Source organism: Protopterus annectens, chromosome 12.part0 (genome assembly GCF_019279795.1).
Source record: "Protopterus annectens isolate FY-2018-M chromosome 12.part0, PAN1.0, whole genome shotgun sequence".
NCBI classification, from domain to species: Eukaryota; Metazoa; Chordata; order Ceratodontiformes; family Protopteridae; genus Protopterus; species Protopterus annectens.
Genome location: NC_056746.1, coordinates 228301227 through 228325883, shown reverse-complemented (window position 1 = coordinate 228325883; position 24657 = coordinate 228301227). Strand labels below are relative to the sequence as shown.

At 36.4% G+C, this 24657-nt stretch overlaps 1 protein-coding gene across 1 annotated transcript in view; it reads right to left on the bottom strand.

Moving 5' to 3' along the window:
- Positions 1-2689: 2689 nt before the first annotated feature.
- Positions 2690-24657, bottom strand: part of IFT140 (intraflagellar transport 140) — a 3212973-nt gene continuing 3191005 nt past the window's right edge. The window contains exon 33 of the mRNA XM_044089294.1: positions 2690-3863. Coding sequence (XP_043945229.1) covers positions 3636-3863 — 228 coding nt within the window. The 3' untranslated portion in view covers positions 2690-3635. The remainder of the gene's footprint in view (positions 3864-24657) is intronic.

The following is a 24657-nucleotide window of genomic DNA, read 5'->3' as shown; positions in this document are numbered from 1 at the left end:
ACAGTAACAGAACACAGTGGCCTTAACTATGACCATTGGCATATAAACCTTCATATAACATAATAACATTTTTGTTCTCTTGTGGATATTTAAAATAGTGCACAAAATGTTTAATTTCCTGTCTCTTGGCATTTTCTAAAACAGCTATACTTCTGCATTAAAGATCAGCTGGATAATATATCACATGAATGAAAATTTGGGGTCTGCAGACAGTATAACATGCTGATCAATAACATCACGTCCAGATATCTGCATTCTTTTTTAGTACAAAATATGAAATACAGGTCCAGATGAACTGGCACTTTTTACTCTATTTTCTTTACTTTCTCTATTCAGATTAAGGTACAGTAATGTGAAAAACATATAACATGTCTGACAACGTTTTATTCCAAATGCATGCATGTGTAGTGTCTGTTAAACCTAAGTCTATATGTGTGATGTCTTTTACTAAAATCACTGTTAAATTCATCAGGAAGGGAAAAGGAATAGCATTGAAATGAGATGAAATTCCTTATTTACAAACTTGCCACTGACACCTTACTTGTGTAATATTTTCAGAAAGATAAAAATAGCTGTAGAAGATATGCCCCATACTACTATTCCAAGACTTCCTTCAGAGAAGCTTTCCTTTATTTCTCTCAGTCTAAGAAATCTGTTTGCCACTTCTGTTACTGATAGAAGGCACTGGTCACTGTGCAGGCTGGGTCACTGGTGCAGTGATATGTTTCCTGCCATTCTGGGTTTAGAAGTGGAGTCAGAACACTGAATAAAACAGTAACTGTTGTGCATCCAAGAACATTCCTCTTTCTCTGGAAGAAGGCGGTGAGATCCTTTCCTGTTGAAATGTGCAAACAAAATGCTCCTAACTTACTAATACTAGCTAACACTATGGGGACTATACTTAAATGTTCACTGCAGTGGTCTATCCATATAAACAGAAAACTACAAAAAGAGAAGCTCTCCAAAGCAGGTGGGGATGATTTACTGAAAATGTGAATAAAGTACTGCAGATGGAATTCAAAGATATACACAGGGAACTGCATTATATATGTCCACTAAAGCCATATTTCCTGGATAAGAAGTCAGCACCGGACTGTTTATATGGCTCTTTGAAGGCTGACAGGCAGGAGAACATGACATGATGCTGGAAAAATCCTATGTGAACAAAAAAAAAAATACAAACAGATAAAACAATAGTTATCCAACTTTTCATATGACTAAGTGCTATCCTCTGCTTCATTATGTTTTTAGCAAGGCTGTTTTTAGCAAAGCAGAGACCGACATTGTGAAGGCATCTTGCATAAATTGGTAGAGTTTCCAGCTCCCCATAAATAATGCCAGATATGGCTACAAAATACCAGCTTTAGTACAGTGCACTACACTAGTGAGCTGTTATTCACATTTCCAGTACAAACATTTGTTAGACTGTTGCTTCTGATACTTTGCCCTAACTTTTAACAAAGCATATGCAAAAAAACTCACAGCATTATACGGTATGGAAGAAGCATGTGCAGAAATTACAGAAATGTGTAATTCGTAAGCTCCAGCTTTTGCATAGCAGTGGGTCAGCTCCCTGAGTAGTTAGCCACAGGGACACTCCCTGAACTGCAGTCTAGCTTAAGGAAAGGTAAACTAGGTTTCAGACTCTAAATTCCAGGAAAAAAATGCAGTTTTAATCATGGATTAAAACTAGTGGATCCCATCCCAGAACATAATAACAGTATACTTCAGATGTCTTTTGCTTCTATGACAGCCAATAAAAAGTGCACATTGAAAAGATTCCTCTCTCAGGAAGTTATATTGTGCATACATGATGAATATGTCAGGCATTATGTGCTCCATAGAAACATGAAAATAATTAAGCAAATGTTTTAATTATGTATATACATAATTTAACTATGTATCTAGATCATGAATCAAGCAAGCTATATCACGATCAAAATGAACACCACCTAGAACTGCAAAAGTAATTTTAGCAATGGTTATCCTATGCCCTGAGGAGTATAACTGTATCAAGTGGCTTTTTATGGTGTTTCTCTAATCATGGTTTGTTGAAAATGCATGCACTTTAACTGTGTGAGATGGCAGTGAGCTAAAGTGGTTGCAAAAAAACTGTCTTCTTTATTGCAGTTTTATTTTTCTCAGTTTAAGAAAACTGATAAATGAGCAACTTCTACTGAGATGATACAAACAAACATAGGTAAACCCGAATTAATAATATTTTCTGGCTAATGGTGTCCACCAAGTCAAATCTGCCCCCTAATTAAAACACTAGTTACAGCAAAATTAAAGAAGTATATGTGGATAAATGAACATAATATATTTATTTATTTATTTACTTTGTTTATACTAACAGAGAAGCAACCTGTTAGTATTCTAGCTGCACTGAACCTTAAACTACATTTTTCCACCACTGAAACGAAGTACTGTCATTCAGATAATTATAAATGTCAGCTCGTTTAGGGTCATCACAATAGCTGCGTTAGAAGAACATACTTACTGGGGAAAAGGAGTATCCACTTTAAAATAATCAAGAAGGCCACAAATATGTAAAACAGTTTCATTTTTAGCTGCATCCAAGTTAGCTTGGTTGATATCAGGACATATGGACAAACTTAAGCACTACTCAGAATGTAAAGTGAAAAAAATATTATCATTCTAAACATTTAAACCCTTGAGAAACCTCTACTTACATAAAAGCATTCTTTATTTAAAAATTCCAGATTATCATGTAATGGGGATGGGGGTTGCTAAAAGATAGCATCAGAAGGCCCAGTACCAGTCAATTTATGACATATTTATCATTCCTCAGAAACTGCCATGACATTCCAATCAAAGTGCTCAGACATTGTTTTTAATGCACTAAAGCATTACAAGTCTAGAATACTGCCATGTAAAATACTTCTCAATGAAATCTCATCAAAGAATAGTAAAACAATAAAAAAGATCTCCAACAAGGATTGCTGATGCAGTTAGCAACTACCACAACTGGAATGCCAGTTGAGCTTGCAAATGAAGAAGGCTTACTACTATACAAAAAAAAGCTAAAGTAACACATTCCTTGTCCTGGAATAGAATCCATGTTTATGACTGACTGAAGTGTGGAGACAAGAATGGTAACAAATTAATTTATGACTACTAATATAAATGGAAGCAAATTCTGGTACTAAGAAGTTCAGACACAAGTTTACAGTTAAGTCAAAGAACAACATCAGCCACAGAGCATCATTAGGTATCAAAAACTCTGTCTATACACTATCATTTCATAAAAAAATATTATATTAGATACTGCTAAAGATAATCAGCAACTATTTAATGTAGATTCAGAGAATGGCTCCTTTCTGTGAGAATTCCAAGTAGAACTTTTGCAAAATTGTTTTATTAAATAATTTTATAAACTGATAAAATATAAACATGTAATATACAGAAAGTTACTGTACCCTCTTTGAAAACAATCCAGAATATGAACATGAGACAAATGTGTTTAAATATAAACATGTAATATACAGGTACTGTATCCTCTTTTTATAAAGAGTAATGCACAACATGAAAATGAGACAGATCTCCTTTTTTTGTTTCATCCAGAATGCAGTCTCCCTTAAGTAGGATTATATAGCCTTTAGCATTCTGTGCAACTATGCGACAGTCCTTAAATTTCCTTCAACCTCATTGTAGGCATCACTGACGTCTTCTACTTCTTCACCATCCTCTATGCTATTGTGTCGTATGCACTCTGATGTAGAGCTGTGGCTTACAGGAATGCCTAAAGCTTGGTGGACTGTATCAACAGTCTCCTGCTTGACATAATACTTTACGTTTACAGTTGGCATTTTCTTGCGCATGTCTTCTAAGCATCTGTATGCCTGTGAGGAAATGAATAACATGTTTCAAAGTGTTTTAAAATGAATTAGGAAGACTTGCTCAAAAGTCAGCAGTTTGAAAGAAAATATACACACACACAAAACACACGTTAAAAGGATTAGCATCATTCATTTATATTTGAAGGATCTATGATCCATTAATAGACAAACCGTTTGCGGGCTAAAACACCATTATCACTACTCGCACTAATGACGTAGGTATTCTGACAGGTTACTTCCCATTCCACACTTCGATTAGTATACTTTTTGTTAGTGACTTGACTTTACTTCTCTTCATGGATAAATGAAACAGCATAAATTTATACTTTGCAAGTTGGAAGTGAACTGCAGTGAGGCTTTTCACTTTTCTCCACTGTTTACAACTCTACAGTTGGGATACATATAAGAAGGGGGTTACATACATTTTTTTCTCATGTTGTGTGTGTTTTATTTATTTATTTTTACTTTTGTTTTTGTTTTTTTTTTTGTTTTTTTTGAAGAAACATCTATATTAAATTATCATTTATGACATAGAAAAACCATACTGACATACAGTTATATAAATGAAAATAAAACCATATTGACATTCTTAGCTGCAAGCATTATACCTCACAAACCATACTGACATAATTTTAGTTGGAAGCATTATACATTACTTATGATCTACCCAATCACTGTCAGTCAAACATTGCATAGCTCATTTAAATGCGGTCTTCTTTTTAACCTCATTCCTGCCCTGTACGTATCGTTCTCACAATTCCCATTTTTTCTATGTAATTTGCTCCTACCCTTTTCTAAAGATCCCAATTTCAGTTGTTTTATCTCTGTTACTATATTCACTACTTCTAGTACGGATGGTTTAGACTTTGATTTCCATTTTCTAGTAATTGCTTTTGTGGCAGCCACCATAATTAGACTCAGCAAGGCCTTACTATGTCTAGGCAATTCTGATTTTGTATCATAGCTCAGAAATATCACTACCCTAGATACACCAATTTGCTCACCCAGTATCTTTGATACAGTTGTTTGCAGGGAATCTTTAAAGTCTGCCAACTCATTACACTCCCAAGAAATATGTTCCCAATTACCTCTTTCTTCCTCATCATGCCTCCAATATTTTCTGTATACCTGAGGTAAAATTCTCTGGAGTCTACTTGGGGTATAAAAATACCTATGTAAACATTTCCAAGCAAAAATCCTAAATCTTCTAGATTTTTTTGCATGACTGGGGGGCATACATATATCCCACATTGTTTCTTTGTGAATTGTTTATCCAGTCTGTCTTCCAAATCCTTCTAACCTCCTTTGATTGACTCTTATAGTTATCATGCAATATTTTATGTTCTACCAATTACTCCGTTTTTAACAGCAGCATCTGTTCTATATTCTAATAAAAACTCTACCAGAGCTCACCTTTCATTTAGGACTCCCCAATTTTTTTCTCTTTGTCTATACTCTTCCTTCCCTATCAAGGATTGATATCAATCTCTAACCTGCAGTCCAAATAAATTACTGTCATCTTCCCATTCTATTACCTTTCCCTCTCTAGTTATTTGCTCCCAGTATCTTGGCTTCTTTGTCAGTTTTCTCCAATAAATTCCAGCCCCCTCTTGCCCTATCGTCTGTATCCCTAATTGTAGTCATCCCTATTGTCAGACTCTCTTTTTTCATTACCGTGTTGGATTAGTTCTTAGAATACTATCTACTACTTTATGGATATAACATTCTATATGATTATTTTTATTCTCCCTAAAGATCTACATCCAAAATACCAGTCTCTCCTTGTTTCTTGAGCTTCTCACCTGTTTCATCATCATCCCTTTTACTTTGAATTATAGGTTTCTGCTTGTGCTGTGTGTAGGAGGAGCCTTAAATGTATAGATCTGAAATACCCCTTCAAATCGAGTAATCCCAATCTGGCTTGTTGTATTAGAAAAATTATCTTATCCCACTTAACTCTTGTCATCTTCCCCTCCCAGATAAAATGCTTCAGCTCTTTATTAATTGCTATCCACAACTTCTCTTCTGGTTGACAAAAATGCACCTGACCTGTGTATAAGACTAAAGCAATTAAAACATTTTAACTGTTTGCATCTTACTATCCATATCCATATAAAACTACTTCCAATTTCTCAGTTTTTGTATTATCTTTTGTTCAGTCTCTGCCCCCATAACCTTAGCTGCCACACAGGAATCATTTTTTAAAAAGGAAACAGCTTTATTAAATTATCATGTATAACATAGGCCATGTTACATTTATATAAATGAAAATAAACCATAGCGACACAATCCCAGTTGCAAACATTATACATGCCAAACCGTGCAGACTCAACTGTAGCTGCAAACATTATACATCACTTTTAACGTATTCAGTCATTGTTAGACCACAATCATTTTAATCAATATCCCTAAGTACTTCATTTTATCATGTCCCATAAATATGGATATTACTGCACCAATCCGTGTGTGGGTACATAATTTACTGCTATTGCCTTTGCTTTACCTTCATTAATTTTGTCTCCCAAAAAGATTCAAACTGTCTCAGAATGTTCCACAACACTGAAATGTCCTTTTCTGGTTTTATCAGGAATAAAATAATACCATCTGCAAACAGAGACAGCTTTTCCTGACTACAACACTAATTATATCCTTGAATTTCTGAATCCCTAATTTTCTTTCCCAATGGTTCTAAGTATAAAAGAAAGAATGGGAAAGATGACATTCCTGCATGATTCCCCTGCGCAAGGAGAAATTATCAGACAGAAACCCCGATCCATAATATATCCTAATTAACCTTATAATTTTATCAGGGAATGCAGATGCTTCCATTGCCTGCTCATAAAGTCCCAGCTTACTCTGTCAAATGGTTTCTCTGCATCAAGACCCACCAACAACAGTGGCATTTTCCTAAATTCTGCTTCCCTCTGGATCATCAATATTCTGTTAATGTTATCAAATGTTTGGCTCCCTTCCACAAAACCACAATGGTTCATATCTTATCAATTTTGGCATCTCTTTTAGCCACTATAGACACAAACACTTTGTAATCATAGTTAGCATTGAAATGGGCCTGTATGAAGCTGGATCTGATTGGTCTTTACCCTTTTTAGTTATTACAGCTACCACCGCTTTCTTCCAGGATGTTGGTAATTCTCCTCTTAAAACACTGTTAAACAAAACTGTCTAGATTTTTATCAGCTTTTCCCTCCTAGTTTACAAACTTCCACAGGAATACCACAGGATCACAGGGGGTTACTAGGCTAATGGCCCTTACAAGCCTAGCCAAGAGTTTATCCCCACAAAGAAACCTCAGTGTGCACTTGTTGCCCCTGTCAGTGAGGGACACAGGTGGAACCCCTGGGACAAATTTGTGGTTTCACAAACAGTTAAGTGCTTTCCTCTCCACTACAGAGACTTCCTCAGAACAAAAATCACAACCTTACCCAACCAAGTTAAATACACTCATAAATTATTCAATTAAGCAACAATTAAAATCCTTAAAGCAATATCAAACTTCCAATGTTAACATAGTTCACCACATTGTTTCAAAAATTCTTAAAAACAAGATTTACACAAAATGTTACATTGTTTTATGTTAAAAATGTGTTTACATAAATTGACAAACCAAAAACAAATTTTTTTAAAAAGTTTTTTTAAAAACCTAAGTTCCTAAATAAACTAACCTGAAATTTGGTCAAGTTTAAGAATGCTGGCAATACTAATGGTTTCATTAATGCCTGGAAATCTAGAGGCATCCATAAACAATTGCCATTTTAATTCCATTATATCCAAGTGCACATCCAAAATACCCCCTTTCTCATCCTCATTGTGGTGTTGCAAGACCAAAAATTTGAAACAATGTGTGGTATATTCGCTTATGTGCCTATATAGTGCAATGGTTACCCTACCATGCTTGATGTCACCTAAATGTTCTCCCATTCTAATTTTCAATTTCCTACTAGTTTTACATATATAGAAAATGGGACATTTCTGACATTTAGCCATATAAATCACCCTTTTACTATTACAATTGTAGTGGCCCCCAGTATGCAACCTATATCCATTAATTTTCACATAATCCCCAGTTTCAAATATGTGTGGACAAAAAGAACAAGCATTACATTTAAAATTACCCACTCTTCTATTTGTCTTGTGTGTAGGTCTCACCCCCTCAAGATTGTTCTTAATACATTTATCTCTTCTAAAAATGTACTTGGGGTGTTTTCCAACTTTAGAACCTATACCTGCATCACACTTCAAGATATCCCAGTGGTCATTTAACACCTCAGTGATGGAGTTAGCCATCCCATTATATGTTAGCACTACAGACAAGTTAAAATCCTCCTTTACTTTCCTAAAACTATTATTTCTAACGAATCCAAAGCCCAAAATTGGTTTGTATACCCCATGCCTGGGCTTAAAAATAACCTCTTTAGTTAAATTTTCCAAAAGCCAGCCAGGATATCCCCTTTGCTTAAACATTTTACAAATAAAATCCAACTCAATCAAAAAATCAGCTTCTTAACTAACCATCCTAGCTGCCCTTATCAATTGGTCTTTTACCACTCCTTTTTTCTGATAATCAGGGTAGCAACTCCCATAATCTAAATACGACTTTGAAAAGTTTTTTTTCCTATGTATTTTAGTTAAACATTTTTTCCGGGAATAATCACTGGTTAAACCAACATCTAAGTAAATAATGTGTTTGTTGTTGTATTCAAAAGTGAATTTGAAAAACTCTACAGTTCTATTAATATATACTAAAAATTCATTAAGACTATCCTTGGTCCCTTTCCAAATCAGGAATAAATCGTCCAGGAATCTGGTGTGATTTGGTCCTTGTACTGGCTAGTGAATAAGTACTCATGTTCCCAGTATGACATTATCAAATTGGCAAAAATGGGGGCACATGCGGCCCCCGTTGCTACTCCTTTAACTTGCTTATAATATATCCCTTCAAACCATAGGTAATTGTTTTTCAACACTAAATCCATTAAAACAATTGTTTTATTGATCTCATCTTGATCAAACATTTTGGTTTTATATAGCTGTTGTTCCAACCAAAAAGTCTCTATATCTTGGGGAATAACCGAAAACAGGTTTACTACATCAATAGTAACCAGAACAACCCCATTTGTTAGATCAAAACCATTTAACTTGTTAATGAAAGGCCAGGAGTCCTTACTAATATAATCAAAGAAAGACAAAGCTTTTTGCATCAAACCATCCAAGTACTTGGAAATAAAATGAGTTTTACTTCTTTTACCGCCCAGTATGGGCTGAAATTTCACATTAACCAAGCCTTTGTGTATCTTAGGTATGCCAAATATGCTTGGCACCCTAGGATACTCACTTTTAAGGTAATGGTACTCATCCACATCGATCTGGCCCTGGAAGACCATGTCATCCAAAGCCAAATCGATCTTTCTGTATGCCACCATAATTTTGTTAAAAGAACTTTCATGATATGAATCCTCCATTAATATATTACTCATGCTGTCCAAATAATCAACTCTCTCCATGACCACCACCCCACTACCCTTGTCAGGCTTCATAAATCTAATGGTGGGGTCTTTGACTAAATGGAGCATGAGTTGCTTTTCTTCCTCTGTTAGATTCGAATAATCAGCCTGTGTGTTGTACCTATACCTTTTCCTTATTTCTTTTTCACAACTTTTTTCAAACAATTCCACCATTTTATTTAAAGGCAGATTAAAAGTACTAGGCTTTTTACATTTTCCTTTTAACTGTCCCACCATATTTGTGTCATGCCCAAACCAAATCTTTTAAGTTTAATTTTCTTGTGTAGTTCTTTAAATCAATAAGGGACTCCACCAGATTTCCTTTTCTACAGGGGACAAATGTGAATCCTTTTGCTAAAAAATCTGCGTGCTCCGCTTTAATTTCCATTTTTGAATAGTTGTAAATTTTAAAATCCCCTTTGGTATTAATCACTATCTCGGGGCCCACCATGTTAAACTCAAGTTGTTTATCCAAACAGTCCACCAGTATATTTAACATTTCGTCACCCTGATTGTCGGTGCTTTTAGTTAATGCCATATAATAACCACTTGTTTCATCGCCAATTGCCAACCCAGGCTCATTAAAAACCTGTTCTATAACATTTAAATTATTTCCAATGGCAATGTCAGACAAAACCCCATGGCTAGTGTCAGAATAAACAGGTCATTCCATAAGCGTGTTGTCAAACTCCTGACCACCACCCTTATGTTTTTCTTCACCAACATTGTGTCCAACCTCCCAACCCTCTAGGTCAGGATCCATTGGCATGGGACTGCCATCGCTCCCATTCTTACTGTTTAATTTTTCATTCTCAATGCCATAGGTACCACAATCAATTCTGTTAACACAACCAACAAAAGTCTCACACTCCATAACCCCCCCTCTCAAAGATAAAATTGGATAAATTGCTATGCATTTGGACATTAGCATTTCCTATTACATTTGTTTCAACATTGTGTATGTCAGGATTTTTGGTCACTTCATAACGAATACATTCCCCCCCATTTAATGGATGAATCAGCACACAATTCAACATGTCAAATGCTGTACCCATATTGTTTGCGGTGTTAATAGCAGCAATATTCATATCAAAAACAGTACCTTCAAGTTCTGTACATTTCTCATTTGTATGACCCAATCCATTTGTGTTAAATTCTTTGTTGATGTCCCCAGTTAGAGCCACATGCTCACCATTACCACCACTGCAACTCAAAAAAACCAAAGGTGGTGGCACTGTATTTTTGCCATATTTTAGTAGTTTTTTGTCCTTGGGCCCTTAGCCCTCGCCCCCTGTATCAACTCTTGTTGCCGACCCCTACCAGAACTTGAAAAAGAAGATGAAGAAGCATTTGTTACGCTTCCTTTGTCTCTAAGGCGATCCGATCGCCTTACTTCTTCTTGGGTAACTGCTGAATACGTATGTTGCAATCTCCCCCGCTGGCGGTTAGATTCTTCACTTGTCACTTCCTCTTCGTTACCGGCATCCAGACTCCGCCCCTGCTGATCAAACCCTCTAGAAAAGGGATACACACAGTCCTGTTAATATTCTTTTAAATTTCTTTTTAACTTGTTCTCCTTTCGTGCATAAATTGTATTACAAATGGAATTGATTTGAACATGAATGTTTTGGTATAAAGGAAGATTTTTTCCATTGTTGAACTCATTATCAGCCTTAATAGACTGGTCTAAACCCTCCAATTCTTTTACAATATTATCCATTTTGATTCTATTACATTTAATCAGTAGGCCATAAGATCAAGTCCCGCCCTATCAAACAAGGAATGCACATCATTTAAAAAGTCCTTGTTGGCCTTTACCCCATTAGGATATCTCCACATTCTTAAACCACGGGGCACCTGTTTTAGTTCAATGTTCTTATTTAAATATGCATTCTCAAGCTGCAGTTTCTTAAACACCAGCACATCTTTTTCAAAATGTTTCAGCTTTTCACCTAAACTGGACTGTTGTTCAACGGCAGCATATTCTCCATCACCACCAAAAGGAAATTGGTTTTCTTTCCATTGGTTCAAAAACCCACTAGAAAAATTAGTAAAGCTTTGTACTCCCTTAGGAATGTTTTTCATAAATTAATTATTTTTGATATGTCCACTCACCTGACTCCCCTCTATTTCAGGGGGCCCCTCCGACTGCAAATCAATGAAGCTTGGGGTTGATTGGGTTAAAGGGACGCCCAAGCACCCAAAAGAAACACCACCAGCTGGTCTCGCCATCAGACCTTTGATTTGAGTTGTATGTTCTCCCAACTGTTCATTAATTTGTTGTAATAATTTAAAAATGTCCTGATTGGAAATGTGCTCGTCCATCCTCCTGCAGGTACCAAACCAGTGGAACTAAAACTCAGCAAACCACAGAAAAAACAGAAGAACATGAGCACTCCAAAGGACACCAACTTAATTCACAAACAGTTAAGCGCTTTCCTCTCCACTACAGTGACTTCCTAAGAACAAAAATCACAACCTTACCCAACCAAGTTAAATACACCCATAAATTATTCAATTAAGCAACAATTAAAATCCTTAAAGCAATATCAAACTTCCAATGTTAACATAGTTCACCACATTGTTTTAAAAATTCTTAAAGGAGTACAAAGCTTTACTAATTTTTCTAGTGGGTTTTTGAACCAATGGAAAGAAACCAATTTTGAAAAAAAAATTGCTGGTGTTTAAGAAACTGCAGCTTGAGAATGCATATTTAAATAAGAACATTGAACTAAAACAGGTGCCCCATGGTTTAAGAATGTGGAGATATCCTAATGGGGTAAAGGCCAACAAGAACTTTTTAAATGATGTGCATTCCTTGTTGATAGTGCGGGACTTGATCTTATGGCCCTAACGATTAAATATAATAGAATCAAAATGGATAATATTGTAAAAGAATTGGAGGGTTTAGACCAGTCTATTAAGGCTAATAATGAGTTCAACAATGGAAAAAATCTTCCTTTATACCAAAACATTCATGTTCAAATCAATTCCATTTGTAATACAATTTATGCTAGAAAGGAGAACAGGTTAAAAAGAGATTTAAAAGAATATCAACAGGACCGTGTGTATCCCTTTTCTAGAGGGTTTGATCAGCAGGGGCGGAGTCTGGATGCCGGTAACGAAGAGAAAGTGATGAGTGAAGAATCTAACCGCCAGTGGGGGAGATTGCAACGTACATATTCAGCAGTTACCCAAGAAGTAGTAAGGCGATCGGATCGCCTTAGAGACAAGGGAAGCATAACGAACGCTTCTTCATCTTCTTTTTCAAGTTCTGGTAGGGGTCGGCAACAAGAGTTGATACAGGGGGCGAGGCCTAAGGGCCCAAGGACAAAAAAACTACTAAAATATGGCGAAAATCCGGTGCCGCCACCTTTGTTTTTTTTGAGTTGCAGTGGTGGTAATGGTGAGCATGTGGCCCCAACTGGGGACATCAACAAAGAATTTAACACAAATGGATTGGGTCATACAAATGAGAAATTTGACGAACTTGAAGGTACTGTTTTTGATATGAATATTGCTGCTATTAACACCGCAAACAATATGGGTACAGCATTTGACATGTTGAATTGTGTGCCGATTCATCCATTAAATGGGGAGGGAATGTATTCGTTATGAAGTGACCGAAAATCCTGACATACACAATGTTGAAACAAAAGTAATAGGAAATGCTAATGTCCAAATGCATAGCGATTTATCTAGTTTTATCTTTGAGAGGGGTGTTATGGAGTGTGAGACTTTTGTTGGTTGTGTTAACAGAATTGATTGTGGTACCTATGCCATTGAGAATGAAAAATTAAACAGTAAGAATGGGAGCGATGGCAGTTCCATGCCAATGGATCCTGACCTAGAGGGTTGGGAGGTTGGACACAATGTTGGTGAAGAAAAACATAAGGGTGGTGGTCAGGAATTTGACAACACGCTTATGGAATTATCTGTTTATTCTGACACTAGCCAGGGTGTTTTGTCTGACATTGCCTATTGGAAATAATTTAAATGTTATAGAACAGGTTTTTAATGAGCCTGGGTTGGCAACTGGCGATGAAACAAGTGGTTATTATATGGCATTAACTAAAAGCACCGACAATCAGGGTGACGAAATGTTAAATATACTGGTGGACTGTTTGGATAAACAACTTGAGTTTAACATGGTGGGCCCCGAGATAGTGATTAATACCAAAAGGTATTTTAAAATTTACAACTATTCAAAAATGGAAATTAAAGCGGAGCACATGGATTTTTTAGCAAAAGGATTCACATTTGTCCCCTGTAGAAAAGGAAATCTGGTGGATTCCCTTATTGATTTAAAGAAATACACAAGAAAATTAAACTTAAAAATTTGGTTTGGGCATGGCACAAATATGGGGGGACAATTAAAAGGAAAATGTAAAAAGCCTAGTACTTTTAATCCGCTTTTAAATAAAATGGTGGAATTGTTTGAAAAAAGTTGTAAAAAAGAAATAAGGAAAAGGTATAGGTACAACACACAGGCTGATTATTCGAATCTAACAGAGAAAGAAAAGCAACTCATGCTCCATTTAGTGAAAGACCCCACCATTAGATTTATGACGCCTGACAAGGGCAGTGGGGTGGTGGTCATGGAGAGCGGTGATTATTTGGATAGCATGAGTAATATATTAATGGAGGATTCATATCATGAAAGTTCTTTTAACAAAATTATGGTGGCATACAGAAAGATCGATTTGGCTTTGGATGACATGGTTTTCCAGGGCCAGATTGATGTGGATGAGTACCATTACCTTAAAAATGAGTATCCTAGGGTGCCAAACATATTTGGCATACCTAAGATACACAAAGGCTTGGTTAATGTGAAATTTCGGCCCATAGTGGATGGTAAAAGAAGTAAAACTCATTTTATTTCCAAGTACTTGGATGGTTTGATGCAAAAAGCTTTGTCTTTCTTTGATTACATTAGTAAGGACCCCTGGTATTTCATTAACAAGTTAAATGGCTTTGATCTAACAAATGAGGTTTTTCTGGTTACTATTGATGTAGTAAACCTGTTTTCAGTTATTCCCCAAGATATAGGGACTGTTTGGTTGGAACAACAGCTATATAAAACCAAAATGTTTGATCAAGATGAGATCAATAAAACAATTGTTTTAATGGATTTAGTGTTGAAAAACAATTACCTATGGTTTGAAGGGATATATTATAAGCAAGTTAAAGGAGTAGCAATGGGGGCCACGTGCCCCCATTTTTATCAATTTGATAATGTCATACTGGGAACATGAGTACTTATTCAATAGCCAGTACAAGGACCAAATCACACACTACACCAGATTCCTGGACGATTTATTCCTGATTTGGAAAGGGACCGAGGATAGTCTTAATGAATTTTTAGTATATATTAATAGAACTGTAGAGTTTTTCAAATTCACTTTTGAATACAACATATTATTTACTTTGATGTTGATTTAGCTATTGATTATTCCCAGAAATTTTTTTTAAGTAAAATACATAGGAAAAAAAACCTTTTCGAATTTGTATTTAGATTATGGGAGTTGCCACCATGATTATCAGAAAAAAGGAGTGGTAAAAGGCCAATTGATAAGGGCAGCTAGGATGGTTAGTTCAGAAGCTGATTTTTTGATTGAGTTGAATTTTATTTGTAAAATGTTTAAGCAAAGGGGATATCCTGGCTGGCTTTTGGAAAATTTAACTAAACAGGTTATTTTTAAGCGCAGGCATGGGGTATACAAACCAATTTTGGGCTTTGGATTCGTTAGAAATAATAGTTGTAGGAAAGTAAAGGAGGATTTTAACTTGTCTTTAGTGCTGACATATAATGGGATGGCTAACTCCATCATTGAGGTGTTAAATGACCACTGGGATATCTTGAAGTGTGATGCAGGTATAGGTTCTAAAGTTGGAAAACACCCCAAGTACGTTTTTAGTAGAGATAAATGTATTAAGAACATTCTAGAGGGGGTGAGACCTACACACAAGACAAATAGAAAAGTGAGTAATTTTTCAATGTAATGCTTGTTCTTTTTGTCCACATATATTTGAAACTGGGGATTATGTGAAAATTAATGGATATAGGTTGCATATTGGGGTTCACTACAATTGTAATAGTAAAAGGGTGACTTATATGGCTAAATGTCAGAGGTGTCCCATTTTCTATATAGGTAAAACTAGTAGTAAATTAAAAACAGAATGGGAGAACATTTAGGTGACATCAAGCATGGTAGGGTAACCAGTGCACTATATAGGCACATAAGCGAATATACCACACATTGTTTCAAATTTTTGGTCTTGCAACACCTCAATGAGGATGAAAAAGGGGGTATTTTGGATGTGCACTTGGATGTAATGGAATTAAAATGGCAATTGTTTATGGATGCCTCTAGATTTTCAGGCATTAATGAAACCATTAGTATTGCTAGCATTCTTAAATTTGACCAAATTTCAGGTTAGTTTATTTGAGAACTTGGGTTTTTAAAAAAACTTTTTAAAAAATTTGTTTTTGGTTTGTCAATTTATGTAAACACATTTTAACATAAAACAATGTAACATTTTGTTTAAATCTTGTTTTTAAGAATTTTTAAAACAATGTGGTGAATGATGTTAACATTGGAAGTTTAATATTGCTTTAAGGATTTTAATTGTTGCTTAATTGAATAATTTATGGGTGTATTTAACTTGGTTGGGTAAGGTTGTGATTTTTGTTCTGAGGAAGTCTCTGTAGTGGAGAGGAAAGCGCTTAACTGTTTGTGAATTAAGTTGGTGTCCTTTGGAGTGCTCACATTCTTTTATTTTTTCTGTCGTTTGCTGAGTTTTAGTTCTACAAATTTGTGGTTTCCCATCTACATATCAAGGTTGCGCTTGAAGAAGGTCAGTGAGTTACTCTGATGTGTTTGGGAAGTCTATTCCAGAAATGGGGCAGCCTCTGGGAGACAAACCTGTCTCTCCAGCAGGTTTTGTTGATGTTGTATATTAGATTCAGGCCTTTTGAATGTCAATGCGTGAGAAGTTAGACTTATGGATATGGAGCATCTCTAGTAGGGCAGGGTCCGAGATTGCCTTGTAGGTGAGACACAGATCATCTCTGAGCAATCTGAATGATACAGAGTACAGTGATAGTGATCTGAGCCTATCCACATAGGACAGGTGTTGGAGGCCATGAATTCTCTTTGTGAGGTATTTCTGTGGCCTTTCCAGTTAGTGCAGATGTTTGGAGAGGTGCATATCAAATGCAGCGTTATACTAAATTACTGATCTAATGAGGGAAGAGTATTGAGAGGTAATAACTTCCTTTTTTCTGGATGCAGTCCCTTTACTTATGAGATGAACCAAGTAAAAGGCTATTCTGACCACTGCCACTACATACTGGTCGAATGTGAGATCGTTATCAACCTGACTACCCAGGTCTCTCACCACAGGTTGTGTGTTTAGGGGTTTGTCATTGATGTGGTATCAGTAGGGGCCGTGTTTTTGTGTTTAGCTTGAGGCCATGACTTTGGCACCAGTCCTTAGTTGCTATGAGACCCTTTTGCAGTATGTTATCATTTGGGGAGTCAATGACAGCACCCAACATACAGTCATCCGCAAACTTGGTCAGCCAAGAGGCTTTTTGTCTTTGCATGGACCTCTGAGAAGTAGATGCCAAACAGTAGGGGTCCGAGGACAGATCCCTGGGGAACTCCACTAGTGATGGGTCTGCTATCCTATGCTATGCCTATTTTGACCTTGAGGGTCTTGTTGGTGAGCCAGTTGGCCACCCACCTGATGAGATAGGGATTTATGCCAAGTTGTGTTAGCTTTTCAATGATGCCCGAGTGGGGAATTGTGTCAAAGATCTAGGCCAAGTCAAGTAAAGCTGTATGTACTGACTTTTCCTCATCCAGGGCCTTGGTGACAATCTCAAAAAAAGTCTACCAGGTTCAACAGGCAAGATTTGCCCTTGACGAATCCGAACTGGGTGGGTTCAAGTGCTTGGAGATTGCCTATGTCCTTGTTTAGGAAATCCATAATAATAATAATAATAATAACAACAGTAATAATAGGTTCCATGGCTTTATAGATCAGACTTGTCAAGATAATGGGGCGATAGTTTCCAGGGTCAGTAGTGTCACCACTTTTGTGCAAGGGGATGACAATGGCAGTTCTCCACTCTGCTGGAATGAATTCTGTGCTTAGGCTTTGGAAGAATACGGTGCTCAATGGTGAAGCCAGTTCTTGCTGGAGATGGTGCAGAATACAGCCTGGTATACTGTCAGGTCCCATGGAAGCTGAGTTCTTTGCCATGGATAGGGCCTTTAACACTTGATCTATGGAGATGTGAGGTGCAGGAGACGTATCGGGATGTCAAAAGGGCCTTTGGGGAGGAAAGGGGGTGAAGTCTGTGCTGAACCCATTTGCTAGTAGGTTGGCTAAGTGAACAGGATCAGTGTAAATGATACTGGTAAGTACTAATTCGGAACAAACCTGGGCTTTGTCATGGAGGTTCTTGATGTATCTGAAGAAGGATTTGTGGTTTCCCTTTGATTTGGAGGCTAGTTTCGATTCATAATTGGCTTTGGAGGTTTTCACTAGTGATTTAATTTGCTTGCTGAGGCTAAGGAAGGAGTTTTTCCAATTTGGAATTTGTTCCTTTTTATCCTTGGACAACAACTTCTTCCTTTTGTTGTAAAGCCTGTTGATAGTGGATGTCCACCCAACAGGTTTGTGTTTACTTGAGGAGCAGGTTTTAGTTCTTTTGGGTATGGCTGAGTCCATGCAGTTGTATAGGTGCTTGTATACTGCACTGGCTTGCTGTTCAGCATAGTTTTCTGCATCCTCTGAGGGGGGCAGTGATGTGAAGCTACAGATACCCTCCTTTAGGAGGTTGCAGTCAGCTTTTGAGAATTTTTTTAGCTTGATTATGGCTGGGGGGGTTTGGGTGGGATAGAAACTTCGAAAGAGACAGTTGGACGATCTGATCTCACCAGGAAAGAATATACTATGGGAGTGGTGCAGCAGTCACCCATCTATTCCTAAGGGAGTAACTGAGCCTCATCTACTGCTAACCTTAGCATATTTAATTCTTCCATAAACATTTCTATTTGCACCTTTTCTTAATTTCCATATTTCTCTGCTTTATACAAGACGTTCACAGAATTTCTGAAACATTTCTAATACCTCTACAGGATCTCTTGTTATCTTCCTTGTTGTAGGCACCCTAAGCTTGGTAATAGCCCCTTCTACTTTCTGCTGGCTGAGTCGTTGTGCTAAAAGTTTTTGTGCTCTAGCGTTATCATCAAAAAAAATTTTGCTTAACAGCAATCTTTCTAAACTCATGCATATTATTGAGGTAATCCCTCGTTTTCTGTTTAGCATTCTACAGTTGCTCCTCTTCTTGTTCTGTGAAATTCCCCCTATTCTGCAATACTTTAACATCTTCAGTCCCTCTAAATATTTCTTGTTACTTCTTAACCATATCACCCTTTCTTTTATTTCCACCCTATTTTTAAACTCCACTTTAATTTTATCCCACTCTCTAGCAAGCTATATTTTCAGAAGAAATTTCTATCTTGTCTAGTAGGTCCTGAATAATTTCTACCACCCACTCCTTAAATTCCTCTGTTGAAAATAGGTGGGAAAGTGCCAGTGTCTCATTTTTTATTTCATTACCCTGTGCTTTTATTCTAGATGTTATTGGTGCATGATCTGAAGTAGTTATTGGGTATGTATCAAGATTTTCAGTTAAATGCGCTTGTTACTGTGAAATGCAAATTCTGTCTAGCCTCTCCCAGATTTTGTATCTTGGGGAATGATATGTAAAGTCACTCTAAACTCTTAGTACTGAATTCACATCTTCCATGCCAAAGATTTCCATACATTTCTTCAAAAATCTACATTCTTTTGCTAGAATTTCCCTTCTGGGCTCCCCAGAGACATCTTCACTGCTGCAAATCGAACAAGTCCTCACCTATAAGAAATATTCCTTGCAGAAAGCTGATTATTTCTCTCAGAGTTTTCTTAAGCTCCATTATACCAGTTTTAGGTGGAATGTAAATACATGCCAGCGTAATCCTCCTCCCTTGCCAGTAGCTCCTTAGTACTACAAATCTATCATTATCTTTTTTATCCACTTCTATCACTACTGGAGCTCCTCTTGCAATTAACAGAACTACTACTCTTTTCCTTTTCCCCATGTATTCCACAGAACAAACATACTGAAAACCTTTCTTTATCAATTTCACATGTTCAGTTCTTTCCAAGTGTATCTCATGTAGCATAGCTATTTGCACTCTGCATTTTTTAATATAGTTGACTCCTCTTTGATTTATCTGTGAGACCATTGACATTTAAGGACATTACAGAAAGCATTGTGTTAAAAAGTTATTATTCCCACCTTTTATGTGTAACACCTTTGTTAACTGTATAGTTCCAGCTTTTGTGTTACATGCATACAGTGTTTGGCAGGTTGATCTTTTATACAGTTGTTTCTTGTCATGTCCATTTGAGCCAATGCAACATCTTAGAAAACTTTTTTAAAGGCTTTCAATAAAACAAACACACCCACAATAACCTACCTAAAACCTATTAACTTAATACTAACACATAAAGCTATGTACATCTTCAAATTCTGTGTCTCAAACTGACAGCTACAATTATAGACTTGGGTTAACCTAAAAAAGAAAGGTTATCCATGCTAAGAAACATGGTACAGCCTGTGCTTCAACTAAGTGCTGTCTGACTTTGTCTTATCTTTATCTCTCTCCCAACTGGGAAAACACTTGCATGCTTCCAGAAAACATTATCTCCTCACCATTTTTCTTTATCAGGTTGCCTCCATGCAGACATGAGGACCAGATATAGAATTGCTACTAAGCATACATTCATTTGCTAGAAAAAAGCCTTATAATATTCAATGTTCTTTTTCATTTATTTGCTTTCTCTTAAAACTTGTTACTAGATCAAGCTAGCTGCCTTAATCCAGTCATTCCCCTATGCAATAATGAGAAAAAGTACAACATTATTCTGTTTTTACATTGCAGTGTCTACATTTCTTAAAACAGAGCAAGGGGAAAGAGAGAAGGAGTGAGGGAAAAAAAACAGGAGCACCTGTTTAAATTAGTATGCCTATTACACTTAAAGATAACTGAGAAAATGTTACTTTATAGCATGCAAAGAAAATCATGCACTATAAAAATATTACTTTAAAGAAAAAAAATAGTTTTACTTACAGTTATCTTTCTCCCTCCTCGTCCTCCCTCCTAAGTATTTTTCTGAACATTAATGACATGAAATAGGGCATATGCTTTACAGTCCACTACAAGTTTCACAAAGTCAAAAAGTCCAATATTTCCAGATTTTTTATTCTATCATGTTTCACAAATATAATTATTGCTTTGCAATCATACATTTGTCAGTTTCTAAGTTATTGGTTTTTTTCCTGTTTATTTCCATCTCCCAAATCATGCTCTGCTTCATTTCCACTGTACTCTCAATTCTTCTAGTCAGCTCTTGTACTTTTTTCATTCTCTCAGCATTTTCTGTTGAAACTTTGGAAAAGGTTTCACTGGCACAGTTTCTCTGTGGTCTTTATTACCAGAAGAGCAAGGAGCATTTTCTCCTTCTGTTTCATAGCTCACTTTTTGGTTAGACATACTTTTGTATTTTCTCCTTAGCATGTACTGCATCAAAAATGATTTTGTCCTTCTAGAAAAGAATATTCTGAAGATAGCTGAGCACAGCAGTTTGAATCTCATGCCGGCTTCTTGACATTCCAGGAACAGTGGAATTATTTTTTTCTTCTGCTGGTGTACAGTGAGTAATCATTCTCCACAAACACTCTGCTGTCTCTCACTTTTAGTAGTTTGTTCTTCTGCCACAGTTTTGTCAGAATCAACTCTTTCCGCTGTTAGGATTGCCTCTCTACTATTAAAGGTTTAGGCTGTTTTCTCATAGCCAGGTTTGGAGCATACACATTATGTGTCCTTTCAATTAACAACTCCTGCTATAGAATACTAGTCCAGTTGTTTATCTGTGGTTTCACAAAATTAATACAGTCTGTTCCTTTCAGCTTCTCTGGTACAGCAGAAAATCTCAGGTTTTTCCTATGTGTTCGGTCCTCTAATTCTATTATGTTTTGAAATATCTCTTCCTGAGCAGTCTCATATTCAGCCAGCCTTTCCTTCATTTTGACCTCAGATTTTTTTGCAGTTTTGTCACCTCATCTGAATATCTGTTTAAAACTTCTACTTTTCCCAGCCTTTTGTTATTTGAGTTGATATTCTGTATCACTGTTTTGTTTATTTTAATCAGGGCTGTGGGCAGTTGTCTAATACTTTCCTCTAGGTTACTGCAATTCATGCCTGGAGCTTGCACTGATTTTTGCTAAACAGCTGCAGTACTATTCCCAGTCCATGTTTTTTCCTCACCTTCTGTAGCTGATTGTATCTCAGGTCCTCTGTATTTCTTTTTTCCTGGCATCCAGGCAGTGCACTTACTAGCCAGTTACTGAAATTTACACAGAAATATAAGTCCACTGGCTTTCTCCGTTGAGTTTCTGTTTTCACACTGGGAGAACTAGAATTAAGCTGTTATTCAATCTATAGCCATTTTAGAAGTCCTTTTACTTCTGATTCTTGATAAAGAAAATCTGATGAAGTTGAAATTGTTTTAGGGTGATTTAACCAAACAAAGTTAAACCATTTTGATGTTGTAAGTTATGGATGGGCTGACCAGTACTGTGATCACAACCAGAAATTGACAGGGAGAAAAAGTAAAAGCAAGTTTATAGATAGCAGTCTAAATAAGTAGAGGGATGATGTAATAATTAAAAAAACATTAATAAAGACAACCAAAGGATGGCTGTGAGTAGTATAAAGATTGCTGCTGCGAAAACTAATCAGCCTGAGTTCATCCTTTCCACCAATCAGCATTTGGCATCTTTCTTCCTGGGAAAAGATCAGTGACCATGACAACACATGCTGTACCATCAAATCACCTGTGCCTGCAAGAAAGAAAGACATGGGATGATGAGCGGAGACAAGAAAAGATGGTGTGAGTTCAGGATGGAACCCAGACTTAATGTGCATTTTCGGCATGATTAAACCTAACTTCAGAATGGGTGAAATCTGTGGATGTAGCTGTTTGTCTGAAGCATATGACCAGATGGGGAGGTGAACTTTCTTTTTTGGAAAATGTATATAGTTGTGTGTGTTTGTTGTGAATTAAAAGCCGGGGGGGGGGGGGGTAAAATGAAAATCTACATAGCTTTTTTTTGAATGTTTATATTGAAACAAAACATTTGGGAAAAGGTAAGATGTCTTAACAGAGGCAGGAAACTGCAACTGCATACAAGATCAGCCTGCCAAATATTAATGTGTGTATGTAAGTTGCAAGCTGGAAACAGATTGAAAAACAGTCCTAAAATGTGTGACAAAATAGAATTTTATCAGAATAACTGCCTTATCAGTCATATCATGGAATGTGAATGGCACTGCAGGTATGGAAAAGAAGCAAAGAGTATTAAATTATATGAGGAAGTGTAGGGTAAAAATTGCACTGTTACAGGAGATACTTAGAAATGAGCATCTAAATTTGGCAAAGAAAGGATTTCAGTTATTCAGCTAGGTTATTCAGTAACCAGGTTATTCAGCAGAGTATTGGTAACACAGAAACAGAGGGCTAATAAAAATGATTGCAAGGGGGCTCAAATAGTGACAGATGTGGAGAAGAAAGACAACAATGTTAGATTTGTTGTAATAATACGTTACTGTCAGGGAAGGAGAATTACATTTGCATGTATTTATACTCCTCCTAAAACTGCTATTAAGGTGCTTAAGAGATTTATTGGAGAGGTAATCAGCTTCCAGTAGGGAGTATTATTCATGGTTGGAGACTGGAACCTGATATGCAGTAGTGAAGATGTAGCAGTGGGGAACTAGAAGGGAAAATTTTACAAAAGATGGCAGAATTCTGAAAATATATATGCAAATATTTGGAATTGAACATGTGAAATTACTATAAGGAACCCAGAGAGAATGTACATATTATTCTCCAAGGTACAATAACTGGGCGGGTCTATATTAGATGATCGAACTTTCAAAAGTTCGACTATCATATGGTTGTTACCATATGATCGAATTTTTGAAAGTTCGAACGTTTTAACGGAGATCTCCGTACAGCACAGAATGGTAAGATTTCCCTTTTTTGCACTGTAGTGTGATCTCAGAGTTGGTATATTTAAAGAGCGAGTGGTATGGGGGTGCAGGGGGGCTTGCAACCCTGCTTAAAATGTTCAGGTAGGTTATTTGTGTAGTTTATTTTTTTTTATTAGATTTTTGAACTTTTAAAAGTTCAAGCTTATGGTGTTGACCATATGACAGTTGAACTTTTGAAAGTTTGATTATCTAATATAGACCCAACTGGGGTAGCCTGGACAGAAACTATATGTCACAGAAGGATGGGTATTTAATTTAAAGTTTTGAAACACATGCAATAACTATTCCAGAACATGTACCAATAAAGGCTATGATAAAGATGCAGGGTAATAAAGTTAAAATGAGACACTGGTGCTTTCCTATTTATTTATTAAAGAGAGGATTTTAAGGAATGGGTAGTGGAAATAATTCAAGAGTTGCTAGGAAATATACAAATTTCTTCAGAAGGGATACCTGAGGTGTGGGATAAATTGCAAATGGGATTTAAAAACTTAATAGAAATGGCAGAGACAGACATATGAGAATGAGGTAATAAAAATTATTCAGACAGATTATCAAAGGTTAAAGAATTGTAGATGAAGAGGAATCGTAGTGAGCAAGAAGGGAAGCAACTGTTGAGTGCTAAAGCGAAAATAAGTGACTATTTGAATAATACTCATGAGTTTAGAAAGATGGCTGTTATACTTATACAAGCATTTTGATAATAACTCCAAGCACAAAAACTACTAGCAAAACTTAGGCAACCAAAAACAGACAGTAGGTATTGCCAAACTTAGGAAGCCTATGACTTGAAAAATAAGAGACAATACAGAGGAATTATAAATAAAATCTGTATACAGCACAGGAATACGGGAACTAAGAAAAGACACCAATGTAAATGTTTATTTAACATGCCAATTAGAGGAAGATACCGATTCTAAAATTAATAGCTAAGGTGGGAAGGGATACGATAAAATGGTGGTATAACTCAACAGAGAAGTCTCCAGGAACAGATGGTATTCTTGTGGAAGTTTGGATTTTAGGAGGGAAAAAATGATAAAGATCTGGAAGGGTTTAACAATATTTAAAAGAAGGGACAGTAACAGCATCTTAGAA